This window comes from Cyrtonyx montezumae, unplaced genomic scaffold (assembly GCF_038088225.1).
Source record: "Cyrtonyx montezumae isolate F1298 unplaced genomic scaffold, pur_monq_1.0 scaffold_2, whole genome shotgun sequence".
Taxonomy (NCBI): Eukaryota; Metazoa; Chordata; class Aves; order Galliformes; family Odontophoridae; genus Cyrtonyx; species Cyrtonyx montezumae.
In genome coordinates this window covers 28,336,910-28,349,928 of record NW_027071936.1, presented here as the reverse complement: position 1 = coordinate 28,349,928, position 13,019 = coordinate 28,336,910, and the positions used below count along the sequence as shown (strand labels likewise).

General features: G+C 57.5%; 2 protein-coding genes across 2 annotated transcripts; one reads left to right on the top strand and one right to left on the bottom strand.

Annotated features, from left to right (window-relative positions):
- Window positions 1-4,236: 4,236 nt before the first annotated feature.
- CLDN23 (claudin 23) lies at window positions 4,237-5,468 on the top strand. Its single transcript, XM_065736095.1, is given in 2 exon segments — window positions 4,237-4,356; window positions 4,358-5,468. Coding segments are annotated over 2 exon segments (891 nt in total). The 3' UTR covers window positions 5,129-5,468.
- Window positions 5,469-5,896: 428 nt separating this feature from the next.
- Window positions 5,897-12,384, bottom strand: LOC136048536 (very low-density lipoprotein receptor-like). Its single transcript, XM_065736186.1, has 18 exons — window positions 12,270-12,384; window positions 11,925-12,140; window positions 11,553-11,791; window positions 11,346-11,475; window positions 10,869-11,047; window positions 10,588-10,774; window positions 10,138-10,356; window positions 9,565-9,748; window positions 9,091-9,292; window positions 8,855-9,019; window positions 8,422-8,622; window positions 7,799-8,342; window positions 7,565-7,693; window positions 7,316-7,423; window positions 6,997-7,233; window positions 6,491-6,908; window positions 6,191-6,326; window positions 5,897-5,953 (listed from the first exon to the last, which is right to left on the bottom strand). The coding sequence occupies exons 1-18, from the start codon at window positions 12,382-12,384 to the stop codon at window positions 5,897-5,899; spliced, it is 3,666 nt and encodes a 1,221-aa protein (XP_065592258.1).
- Between the last annotated feature and the right edge of the window lie 635 nt (window positions 12,385-13,019).

The following is a 13,019-nucleotide window of genomic DNA, read 5'->3' as shown; positions in this document are numbered from 1 at the left end:
GACCAAGGCAAAGAATAAGCACAGTACCCTGTTTGAGAGGGTTAAAGGCAAGTTAGAGATCCGTAACTTGGTGCCCAGAAAATCAACCTGCAATAAGGATTCATTCAGACACACTGAGGGGCTGATATGTAGGCTAAGAAGCAGACAACTGGTTCTTCTTAAGAACCATTTTGCACCATTTTAATTTCTTCATTTTAGGGAAAAGTGATGATTTCTGTGCCTTTTTATAAAGAGATTTTGCACCCTGATCATTTTGCAGCAGCCTTTGAAATTCAGCAGCAAAATGTCCTCCAGATAGGGCTGCCAGTGGTACCTCCCTCATCTATGATGAGAAGATAGAAACCATGGTGAATGGGGATATTCCCCCACTAGCTCACGGATTTGCAGTTTTCCATGCCTTCTTTCATGACAAAGCTCTGATAATAATTTATTGCTATTGTCTAGCAACATATGCTGGGTGTGACACACAGCTGTAAAATGCTTTGTCTTGCTGCTTGAGCTTGATGCTTCTCTGAAGTTGCTGTTGCTCCAGGACATCACATTTCTTCCCTTGTTGCCCTGCTAATCCATATTGCATGTTCATTGCACGTTTATGTTGGATATTAAGAAGAATTTCTTCTCAGAAAGAGCAGTGATGCATTGGCACAGGCTGCCCAGGGAGGTGGAGCAGTCACCATCCCTGGAGGTGTTCAAGAACTGTGGAGATGTGGCACTGAGGGATGTGGTCAGTGGGCATGGTGGGGATGGGCTGGTGTCTGGACACGATGATCCGATGATCTCAGATATCTTTACCTGTGATTCATACTGAAGCTTCAACAGTATGATCCAAGTGGGCAAAATTAAAGTTAGCAACTAATTTAGAAGAAAAAAAAAAAAAGCAGCCCTGGGAATACCTCATTGGACTAAATCAAGAGATTCACCCATCCGTTCTCAATAGGAATGGGTTAAGCAGCTCTTCCCTCTTGCAGCATAGTAATATGCCAAGCATATCACCCATAGAGAGCAGCCCAGGCAGCCACAGCCATAAAGCAGCTGTGCTTTGGGTTCAGGCCTTTCAGCCCAAAGAGAGCAAAGTACGTGCAGGTGAGTCACGGGTACAGCAGCTCAGTGAGCCCCGTCACAAAGCCCTGCTCACACTCTGCCTGTTGCCACACGCTCAGCACCCGTGGGCACTGGCGCTACTGCCCTTAGCTCCCTACAGCACAGCAAGCAGACAACAGCTCTCTTCTCCCTGTCTGCACCCCAAAACCCCAGAGCAGTAACCTCACGTCCAAACCGCTCTCTGCCATTTCAGAAGTGAGGCAGACTAAAATAGAAATAGCTGCAAAAGCGCTTTTTCCATTGCTGTCTGAACAGGAAGCTGAGGCTCTGAAGAGATGCTGGGCAGTCTGACAAGCCCAAATGCAGCGGTTTGGAAGCAAGGGAGTTTAACAGATGAATGAACACCTGGGGGTATCTAATTGTGCTTTCAACAACTAGTTCCCAGGATGTAGCCTGCTTGGTTCTCAGTCACAGCTGGGCTGCAGAGGCAGAGCTGAGGTCCGCTGCACCCTGCAGGCATCACAGGATTCACTCCCCGGCTTGCAGGGGCATATGCAACTCCACACACTGAATTTTCAGTTGGGGGGGAGCAGCCAGGACTCCTATGGACCATGGCCTATGTATGGTAAAACAGTGCTGGGTCTTGGTCCTGGGTCATGGAGGAGAGGTCTTGTATGCCCAGCACAGCCCCTGGGTTCTGATAACCCCCCCCCTTAAGTGCAGTCCTATGTGTCAGATCAATGGGTAAATGGAAAGCCAGTAAATTTGCTGGCAGAAGCCGTGGCCTGAGGCTGTGTTGGGCACCCAGCAGAGCCCAAGCTGTGGGAAGGGCATGGAATGTCCATTCCTTATTCACCTGTGGGCTGCAGACCCTGTCCTGCCAGGGAGCTTATCCTCAGTGTCCTGCAGGCAGGCACAAAGAGAGCAGTGTGCCCAGGCAGGAGTTTGTCTGAGAGAAGCCCATTGCAGCTGCAGCTGGGCGCATGGTGCAGAGCCAGGCCATTGCTCAAAGGCAAGCTGGCAGAAAACCCTGATTTCACACTCCTAGAAACACCCCCACTCCACGTTCTAGAAGAAAAAGCAGCCAAATGGAGCAGCCAGAACCAGGTCCATCCACCTGGACACCTAAGGAGATTTCCCTGCGGGATGGAGGCTCAGATAACCAAGCCTAAATTACCCTGAATGCAGGAGGCTGCATATGATACACCGTTGCAAATTCTTGTAAAAAGAGAGCAAATGTTCAGGGCTCACGCACAACCCAGCTGGCATCACAAAAAGGTTCAGGGGGATTCAAGCCACAGGGCACTGAGCCAGCCTGGTGCCCCTTCCAGCCTCACAGCCCCACTATCTCACTGTGCACGAGGCCGGTGAAGCCTCAGGGTCAGCAGGATGTAAACAGGAATTGCCAGCTGCACGCTGCTGCTAAACAAGCCTGGCTGTTCCCAGCACAGCAAACAGGATGCTGAGATCCCACTGCTGCTGCAGACCTGTGGAACGGGAGGAGGGGGGAGAATGCATCCTGCTGGTCTCAGCACCCCATGCTCAGCACAGAGTGGGACTGCCTCTTCCCTCTAAAAGGGAACACAGCTCAAGCTGGGAGCCTGGATCAGAGCAAGTGTGGCAGAGGGGGGCTGCTGTGGGCATGCTTTGCCCATTTGTGGAATCATAGAACCACTACAGTTGAAAGAGACCTCCTAAGATCGTCTATTTGACAACCCACAACCCCCCCACCTCCTTCCATCATCCCCACTAACCAACAGTGCCACACCTCCACATTTCTGAATACATCCATGGACAGCGACTCCACCACTTCTCTGGGAAGCCCATTCCATCAAGCGAGGCTCATCTTTCATGCCAAGCTCAACTCCAGATGGATGCGACCCCAAAGCCACCCCTCCTACACTGAGCTACATCCTATCATCACCGTGGCCTGAAGCATACACTAATGGAGGCAAGGATTAGATAATCACAAGCCCACTCAAATAGGCCTAGATGAAGCTTTCATCAGGATCTTAAAAAGATGGCTTTGCCAAGGTAGGAAATACTCAGTCACAGCCCTGCAGAAGGAGGAAGCACCAAGTAAGGCAGCTTTCCCACCCAGCAGCTGGGGAAGTGGGGGAAGGAAGGCTGTGTCAGCCAGCCCACGCTATCTCTGTGTCCAGACAGCTTTGAATGCTTCCCCAGAGCAAGAGAGGGCCAGGCTCTGCTTTGAATGGCTTTTCACACCCCCTCATTAAAAAGTAAAAGGGAAGAAATGAACAATCCATAAATGCAGCATCAGGAAACAGGTCCGTTAATTCTATTTCCTTTCCTGAGCTTACTCAGGGCACGGCACCAAGCATCAGGGCCGCATCACCCAACCTGCTTATTGTTAGCCTACAACCAGGAGCCCGGGCACCAGCCCAAGGGCAGACACCCCGTGCTCCCAGGTTACCCACCTGGAAGGGCCCAGGCTCTTAACCCTGAACGCACTGCTTAATGGCAAAGCTCCCAGCACCAGGAGCTGAGCTCTGTGGCTCACAGTTCCACGATGAGTTCCCCAGTGGTGTGGCACTCGCAGAGCCAACGGGAACCCTTGGGGAACCTCAAGGTTCAGGTTTAATATTAGAAAGAATTTCTTAGAATGAGTGGTGCTGCAGTGGCACAGGCTGCCCAGGGAGGTGGTGGAGTCACCAACTCTGGAGGTGTTCAAGAAAAGGATGGATGTGGCACTGAAGGACATGGTCAGTGGGCATGGTGGGGATGGATTGGGGTTGGACTAGAGATTCTTAGAGGTCTTTTCCAACCCTAATAATCCTATGATTCTAAGGTGCCTGAGGCCGCCGGTGCAAGCATGCATTGGTGTAACCCTACAATCAGCCCCGCTGGGGTGAATCATCCCGAATTAATCAGAGAACACTGCCCTCTCTTGGACCGAGCGAGACTGGCACAAATTCAGGGAAATTATGAGATGCCCAAGACTCGGGCTTTTTATAGAGCAAAGGCTCACAGAAGGAGCTAGGAGTGATGTACAGGAGATGCTCACGGGGAAGAAGAGCAAGGAGATAAATGCCAGGAAGGTCAGCTGGGCTGGTGAAGACCTGCAGGCTCCTTACCAATGCTGTGAGTTGCTGAATTAATGCTTTTCACCAATAAATTCACTCCCCCAGCATACCTGCAAGCGGCGAGCAGAGCACCAGGGGCTCCCACGTGCCCATGGTGCTGGCTGAGTGCCAGCCAGCCCTGCCCGCTCCCTGCCGGCTCCTCCCTGCCTGCACTTCCTCCTGCAGCTCACAGCTCCAGCAGCCTGCCCAGCTCACCGGGCACTGCTGCACGAAGAACCCCAGCTTTCAGCAAGCAGAAGCAGCAGGATTCAGACGGCCACCCTGGAGCCCAGCCTCCCAACATGCGGACGCCAGCCGTGATGATCGTGGGGCTGGTGCTGTGCCCTTGTGGGCTCCTGCTGACGCTGACGGGCACGCTGGCACCCAACTGGAGGCAGGTGAGCCTCATCCCCGACCAGCCCTCCGACCTCATCTTGGAGCAGGGCATCTGGGACCTGTGCAGGGAGCGGCAGAGCACCCACGATCGCCTCTGTGGGCAGGAGGATGAGCTGGGCTACTTCAAGGAGGTACCTGTGCAGGTAGCTCGGGGCCTGATGCCCAGCTCACTGGTGCTCACAGTGCTGGGCTTGGTGGTAGCCGCCCTGGGGGTGCGGTGCTGGCAGAAGGAACCCCAGCACACAGTGGCTGGTGCTTCAGGGCTTGTGCTGCTGCTCTCGGGGCTGCTGAGTCTCGTGCCTGCCTCCTGGTACACCCATGAGCTGCAGGTACTGCCTGCACCCTCTGGTGCCACTCTGGCTGTGGGTTACAGCTTAGTGCTGAGCTACCTGGGGAGCTGCCTGGAGATTCTGGGGGGGCTGGCCCTCACCCTCAGCTTCCACCGCTGCTGCAAGGAGTGCAGGAGCCCCAAAACTCCGCCCAGCCCAGTGTTGGAGCCTGGGCCACGCTCTATCACTGGAGCCTACAGCAACCCCTGGGACGTGCTGGAGGATGAGCGAGATGGGCGGCGTGGGAGGAGCACCCTGCCTTGTGACTCTGACCTGTAGCTCCAACACGGTGACACGGCTTGAAGCTCTGCAGCCAGCTGTGCTCCCAGCTGTGCAACTGTGACAAAGCTGTGCTGGGTCCAGCCCTGGCTCCAGCCCCTCTGTGCAGCTCTTAGCACAGTCCTTGTGCCACAGAGGGCTAAGGCAGTTGCGGTGTTCTCATGCGAGCAGGCCACCGGTTAGTGCTGTGCAGCCTGCAGTGTGGGGAACCACATGTCTCTGCTCAGTTCAGGGCTGTGCAAACATCAAAATAAATGAGGAGGAACAGCTCTGTGCTGCAGGGTAGTTATGGGCTCTGTGCCAGGCACGCTGGGCTGAGAGCCAGAAAAGTGTGGCCAACCCTGCCCCACTATGCTTCACCTGTAGCAGGGAGGAAAGGTCTGCAGGAGGACAGGTGGCTTTTACAGGTGTCTTCCCCAGGGACTTTCCCCCCAGGGTTAGGAGCAGCTCAGGAGAAGGTTTCTCTTTGAGCAGAGTCACGTTGCGGGGGGGTGGGGTGCAGTGGTGGGGGGCAGTCACAGAGAGGAGAAATAGCACATATTTCTCTTTCCATCTTAGCTTAGTGGGAGGCAGTAGAACTGGTCCCACTGGTTTGTGAGAGACAGCTGTGCTATAAAATCCCCACAAAGGGGGGCAGGAACCAAGCCTGGCCTGACCTGCCTATGGGACGGTTAGGCCACATTTCCACCCTGTGTGAGCCCAGAGTACTCCCTCTTCCTTGTCCCCCACACAAACCACCACAGCACAGAGATGCTGCACGATGTTCCTTTATGGAAGTACAGTGTTGGGGCGAGATGGTCCCTTCCCAAGCCGTGCTGGCAGCTCCTGCACAGACCACAGAGAAGTGCATCAGGAATGGGTCTGAATCAGCCTCCCTGGGCCCAGCCTGTACCCCAGCACATGGGGCATGGACAGCGTGGCCAGGCTGGATGGGGCCCTGGGCAGCCTGATCCAGTGGGGGACAATCATCCCATGGCCACAGGTTGGAACTGGGTGGGCCTTAAGGTCCACCCAAGCAACTCTGTGATTCTACAAGGAGGTTCCTGACCAGGGCCTGCTCACCTCTTTCCCATCATAAGCTTCGTTCACAAAAGTATCACTCTTGGGTGGAAGCTCTTCTTCTTCCTCATCTTCTTCCTCAGGGTCACTTTCGCGGTGGTATAGGGTCAGCACTCGGGTGGAGGCAGTGCTTGAGGTCCTGAGGAAAAAAAAAAAGAAAACAACAAGGTACGCACAGGATGGCAGAGCTGTATCTTAAGAGACATGGGCATATCCCAAGGTCCTGTCACAACCCACAGCATCTGCCTGCTGGGCTGTTGCAGCTCCCCATGTAGCCATCCCCAGCCCAGCCTCACAGCTCACCTCCTCCTCCTATCCCGCTTCCGCATGTAGGCCAGGGCCCCCACAGCTGCCGCAGCCAGCAGCAGCAGCACAGCAACCCCCAGGGCGATGGGGCCTGCCAATGGCTGCACCTCTGCCTCCTCGCAGTAGTCCCCACGGTAGCCCAGGGCACAGTGGCACATCACCCGCCCAGCCTCGATGGCGCACTCCCCACGGAGGTTGCATGTCTCGCTGCTGCATGGCATGGCCCCCAGCACCTCCTCTGTGTTTGGGGTCACCAGGAAGGGTTCTCCGTGCTTCTGGGGGCCTGGGGCTGCAGGCAGGCTGGGGCTGGGCTGCTGAGGTGCAGCTGAGGGCACAGCTGGCTTCTCCTCTTCTGCAAGGGATGTCCTTGATGATGATACCACGGGGACCTGCGTCTTTGCCTCTTCAGAGGTGCCTGGAGGGGATGAGCATAGATCAGAGCACCATGCAGGACCCCAAGCTGAGGGATCTCTAGTGTTTCCTAGCAGCACACAGGCACTCACAGCCCAACTCATCGGAGCCATCGGCACAGTCAGGGTGTCCATCGCAGACCTGCTGTGTGGAGATGCAGCTCTGGAGGTCAGCGCAGGGCTGCAGCAGGGCTGGGCATGGTGGAGCTGGAGCACAGGTCACCCCACGTACCAGGTGGTATCCAGGGGAGCAGCGGCACTGCCGCCCTGCAGGGTTAGGCAGGCAGAGCTGGGCACAGCCTCCGTTGCTCTTCGTGCAGCCATTGGTACCTGATGGGACGGAATCTGTTAGCAGCATCTGTGCAGAGCATGATGCCCCAGGTGCCAGGGACTGGGGCAGCACCAGACCCACCTTCCTGAGAGAATGGGCTGTAAATCCTCAAGGCCACCAACTCCTGCTCCATCAGGAACCACCAGCTCTTGGCCTGCTCCAGCCGGCTGTGCCAGACCTTGCTGGAGCCTGGGGATACACAGGATCATCACTGCCTGGCATGGAGCTCCTCTGGCCTGCCTCTACCCATCACTCCACAGGGCCCGGCAGAGACCCCAAGCCCTGGAGCAGCAGAAGCTGGACAGACCAGCAGCCCCTAGACAGCCTCACCATTGTTTGTGGTTGTTGACCAGAGCAGGAAGCCATCCCCGATGGCAAAGAGCTTGAGGCCATGCAGTCCCTCTCGCACCAGCCTGAAGTGGGAACCATCCAGCTCTACACTGCCAATGGCACCACGCTCTGCAGGCAAGGACACAGGGAATATCAGGCATGGGACATGGAAAGCCACCCCTTGTGGACATGCTGGGTTGAGCCCCACTGCTCTCCATACTGCCTCACACTCACCCTGGTCTGCCCAGTAGAGCCGGGTGCTGGCACCCCCAAAAGTGAGGCCAGCAGGAGAGTGGGCTCTGCGCCACACCACTCTGCGGCCACTGCCATCCATGGCTGCACACTCCACTGCAGCACCAGGCCTGCGGCTGCCTGCTGCTGTGATGAAGCACATGGTGGAGGCACGAGGGCAGAGGGCCAGCCAGGCAGCGCCCCGCAGCCCCTCGCTGAGCAGTACCAGGGTCCACCGCCCCCCTGCTGCGGCCACACGGATACTGGTGGGCTGCCCCTCAATCCAGTACAGGTTTCCACTCAGCCAGTCCACGGCCAGGGACACCACCGTGCCCTCCACAGCCACAACTTGCTTCCAGGAGAGCCGGCCAGAGTCCTTCAGGCGCAGCAGCCCGATGGAGTTGCCCCCCACCTCAGTGAAGTACAGGCTCTTGTCCTTCACTGTGTAGTCGACAGCTGTCAAGCGTCCCACCTTGGCCAGAGGCAGGGCCCGGTGTGGGGGGAGGCCTTGGACTCCAGCTGTTGGTGGCATGTCCTTCAGGTAAACCTGAAACAAGGAGTCAGCGCTGGCACCAAGAGCCTGCTCCTCAAAATGGAGCTAAGAGATGTATGCCCTGCAGGCATACCTGCATCACAGCTGCCGGTGACACCAGCAGGGCGAAGGCCGAAGTGTGGAGGGGCAGGCAGGTGGTCTCATCGGCAGCCAGCGTCAGCCCAAGGGGGCATCTGCACTGCCCAGCATGCTGGCTGCTCAGCAGGCACAGGTGGGAGCAGCCGTGGGCTGTGCACGGGCTGGGAGCTGGCAGGCGCAGGGCTGGGTGCATCACCTGCAGGGAAGGGCAGGCTCAGCCCAGTGTCCAGCAGCAGAGCTGAGCACAACCAGTGCCATGCCAGACTACCAGCCCGGCAAGGAGGTTCTCCTTAAGAGATTCTCAACGACAGGGACTGCAGAGACATGGGGACCACCTGTGGAGCAGGTGCAGCTCACAGTGCCACCATGGCAGGCTGGGAGACCCAGCAGGGACTGCAGCGGGAATCTGGGCTCCCCCATGTAGGTACCTGAAGACCATGGGGCTGCCCATGTCTCTTGAGCAGCACTGTCCTATTCTTGCCCGTGGCCTTGTCCACCTGCTGCACTGACCATGCCTTCCCCTCCGACCAGTAGAGCTGCCCCTCACACACAGCTGCTGCAAAAGGGCTCTGGACCCATCTCAGCTGAAGCACCTGGAGGAGAGGCTGTAAGTATCGACGCTGGCAGTTTACCCAGCCCCATAACCAGAACCCCCACTGCACACCTTCACATCAGTGCCATCCAGATGTGTGGAACCAACACTGCTCAGCTTTTCATCCAACCAGAAGAGCCTTGATGTGGGGAGGTCAAGTGCTAGTGCCGTGGGCCAGCCCAGGCCCTGCGCAAGCAGCACACGCTGCCGCCTCCCATCCATGGTGGCCTCCATCAGCCGTGGCTGCTTCCCCACCTCGGACCAGTACAGCATCCTGGCAGGAAGAGGGGTGCTGACCGATAGACCTGCTACAGCCCAGTACCAGGGCAGTTACAGGGCAGCACAGGGTTTCCCATCCCATCAGGGATGCAGTGAGGGCTCCGTGCAAGGCAGAAGCAGATGCTTTGGGTTCCCTCTTCCCCAGTCATACAGCTGCAACAGCACCCAGATGAGGCCAACCCAACCCTCCCCCGGCCTCTTGTCTGCTTCTCTGGGGGAAAATGGGCTAAGCAAGAAGGTCCGCAAGTCCTCCGGCCCCAGCCTTACCCAGCCAGAGGCTGAAGCACCAGGGAGTGGGGCTGTTCCAGGTCTCCATCCAGCACCACGGTGTACTCTGGTTTCCCTCGCCAGGCAGCCCCCAGAGAAGTGGCCAGCACCTGCCCTGCCACGCCATCTGTCCAGTACAGGTTTCTCCCAAGCCAGTCCACGGCAATGCAGTCTGATCTCACACCTGCAAGAAGCCCAAGAGTCAGCACCCAAAGGGTGACAGCTGCATGGAGCACCATGATCATATCCTGGATCCCCACCACCTCACTAGATCAGAGTCCTCCTAGCCATCTCCCACCAGCAGATGGTGAGACACTGGCACAGGCTGCCCAGAGAAGCTGTGGATGCCCCATCCCTGGAGGCATTTGAGGCCAGGCTGGATGGGGCCTTGGGCAGCCTGATCTGGTGGGTGGCATCTGTGCCCATGGCAGGGGGTTGGAACTGGGTGAGTTTTAAGGTCCTTTCCAACCTAAGCCACTCTATGGTTCTATAATTTTCCCATACAATGGGACCCCAACTGCATCCAAACTACGGAGAGGTCAGCCTTACCAGTCCCAAGCTATCACAGCTTACCTTTCACCAGTGTGCCCTTTTTGCTTGAGTCTAGACTCTGCCAGGAGATGCTCTCTGTGGCCAGGTCCATCCAGAAGATTTTCCTCTCCACCAGGTCATAGTCAAGAGAGAAGACAGTCCGTTCCTTATCAGTGGTCAGCAGCACCTCCTCGCGCCCACTCCGGAGGCCATAGGATAACACCTCTGATTGCACAGCCACCAGCAGCATGGGCTCTGGTCCTGGAATGACACAGAACCTCTCAGCACTCGTGACTCCAAGGACCAGAGCCATCTCAGGCTTCAGAGCCTGCTGGGATCCAGCCCTACTGCCATGGCTGTAGGCTGATGAGTAGCAATGATGGCCAATGGGACAGGGGGGGTCCATGGGCAGGAGGCACACAGGAGGAGGTACTCACTGGCTCCTGGCATACCAGGAGGTCCCCAGTGCTACCTGACCTCCTTAGGACATACCGCCAAGTTTGCAGATGTGGCCATCAGGCTCCAGCAGGTAACCAGAGAGACAGCTACAGCTGTAGGTCCCTGGAGCATTGAGGCAGATCTGACTGCAGGTTCCCTTGCCCTGCTCTGTGCACTCATCCACATCCACACAGGACATGCCATCCTCAGCCAGCTGATAGCCCGGGGCGCACCAGCAACGCTGTGGAGACAGCGAGTACATGGGGCTCCTTGCTGAAGCCAATCCATGGCAGCACAGTGGGACGAGACCCCCAGCCATGACTCCCAGAACTCACAGGTCCCTGGGGCGATGGGTAGCAGAGCTGCGAGCAGTGTCTCTGGCAGGGCAGGGAGCAGTTTCCACCCTCATCTGAGCCATCTGCACAGTCCTGCTGGCCGCTGCACACCAGGGATGCATTCAGGCAGACCCCCAGGCCGCAGGGGTACTCGTGGCTCAGGCAGGGGGCAGGCTGGCCTGCAGGGGAGAAGCTGCCCTCAGCCTCAACTACTAGCTCCTTGAGCTCAGCAGGAGCTGCTAGGGAGCACACAGAACACATAGCAATGATGCTCAAAGCTATGAAGCCTGTACCCTACTTCCAAGCTACTCTAACGCCAAGGCCACCAGCCCAATGGGGACAACATCCATCCACCCTGGATCCAGAGCCACCACTGGTGCTGGGAAGGAGCATTCTGCAGCAGGATGAACTCCCACTTCCCACCATGCTGAGGACCCATGAGTGGGGACACAGAGGGGACATGCAGGTGCTGCTCACAGCCAGCCTCGTCGCTGCCGTCACTGCAGTCGCTCTCTCTGTCGCACCGCCATGTGTCAGGGATGCACTCATGGCCATGTGAGCAGCCCCACTGCTGCTCACCGCACTGCTGGTCCTCCAAAGGACAGTCCTGCAGAAGCAGGGGATGAGTGGTGCCATCAGCCCTCTGAGGACACACGGACAAGGGCATTCCCAACACTCACCCACCTGCTCATCTGTGCTGTCCCTGCAGTCAGCTGTACCGTCGCATTGCCAGGCCTCAGGCACACACTCCCCACTGCGGGGACAGGCCACCTCGCCTGGGCGGCACAGCAGAGGCCGGGGCATGGCACAGCCCTCCTCATCCGATCCATCCCGGCAGTCAGGATCACCATCACAGCGCAGAGCCAGGGCCACACACTGCCCACTGTGGCAGGGGAATTCAGATGGGCTGCACTTCTTCGGCACTGTGGGCAGGGGCAGGAATGAAGGGGCACAGTGTCCCTATCTCCCATCGGTAACCATCCCATTGGTACACCCATATGCAGGGCACACGGTCCCCAGGAACCCACAGCATCCCAGCCAAGCCCTGGGTCTCACCGCATCCCTGCTCATCAGTGTGATCCAGGCAGTCAGCATGGCCGTCACAAAGCCAGCTCTCGGGGACGCAGCGGGTGGCAGCATCGCAGCGCAGGGCACAGTCCTGCGTGGGGCTCCAGCAGCCCATCTCATCTGAGGCATCAGGACACTGCGGCACCCCATCGCAGCGCTCGTTGGCCCCAACACACATGGTGCTGCTAGCACAGTGGAAGGCCCCTGGGAAGGAAAGGAGTCATTCTCAGTATTCTGCGATCACGAGCCTTCTCAGGGTTTGATCCCACTAGCACCACTGAGAAGCAGCCAGAAACCCTAGTACATGACTACCCACTAAAGGCTTTCTCCTACCTGGGGAATCACAGAGCTGAGCACACCCTTCCTCGTCAGATCCATCCACGCAGTCCTTCTCTCCATCGCACACATACTCCTGGGCCACGCACTCAGTACCGTCTCGGCAGGGCATGTGTGTGCGAGGACAAGAGAGGTGGGAGAACAGGGTTGGGGGGTGTGGAGAGCTGGGCCCAAGGAGTGGAGTAGGGGGAACTGCCAGTGCAGGAGTGGTTGGGTGCTGGGTGCTGGTGGTTAGCTGTGGGACAGCAGGCTTAGTTGGCAAGGACCGGGTGGTGGTGGTGCTGGTGGTGGCTACCCGCACGGTGGTGGTGTTGTTTGGGGTGGTCCATGTGGTGGTTGGTGCAGAAGTGGTTGTGGTGGATGGCCTGGTGGTGGTGGTTTTGGTTGGGGTGGACCTGCTGGTGGTGGTCAGTGTTGTAGTAGCCTTGGTGGTTGTTGCAGGTGTGGTAGGTGCAGTAATGGTCTTGCTCAGCGGAAGCTGTGTCGTGGAGGTGGTGGGCTGAGTAGATGTGGTGGCTGTGGTTGTCCTCGTAGTGGTGGTCACAGGTGGAGGAAGTGGCAGGGCAGGTCCCTTGCTTGCTGGCACTGGTAGTGGCACAGGCACTGGAACACGAGTCTGGATTTGGGACTATGCCCTGCCCACCTCCAAAACCAACCTACGTGGCCCCAGCACCCAGATGGCACCTTACCTTGGACCAGCAAGGGGCCACCTAACCCCATCAAGTATGGAGCTGCTCTTACCTTCCT

Excerpts from the sequence above, each read along its gene's own strand:
- LOC136048536 (XM_065736186.1), bottom strand. The coding sequence starts at position 12,384 with ATGCCCTGCCGAGACGGTACTGAGTGCGTGGCCCAGGAGTATGTGTGC. Across the intron at positions 10,357-10,587 it reads CCACATCTGCAAACTTGGCG|GACCAGAGCCCATGCTGCTG; the intron begins GTATGTCCTAAG and ends GTGTCATTCCAG. Across the intron at positions 9,293-9,564 it reads GTGCTTCAGCCTCTGGCTGG|GATGCTGTACTGGTCCGAGG; the intron begins GTAAGGCTGGGG and ends TCTTCCTGCCAG.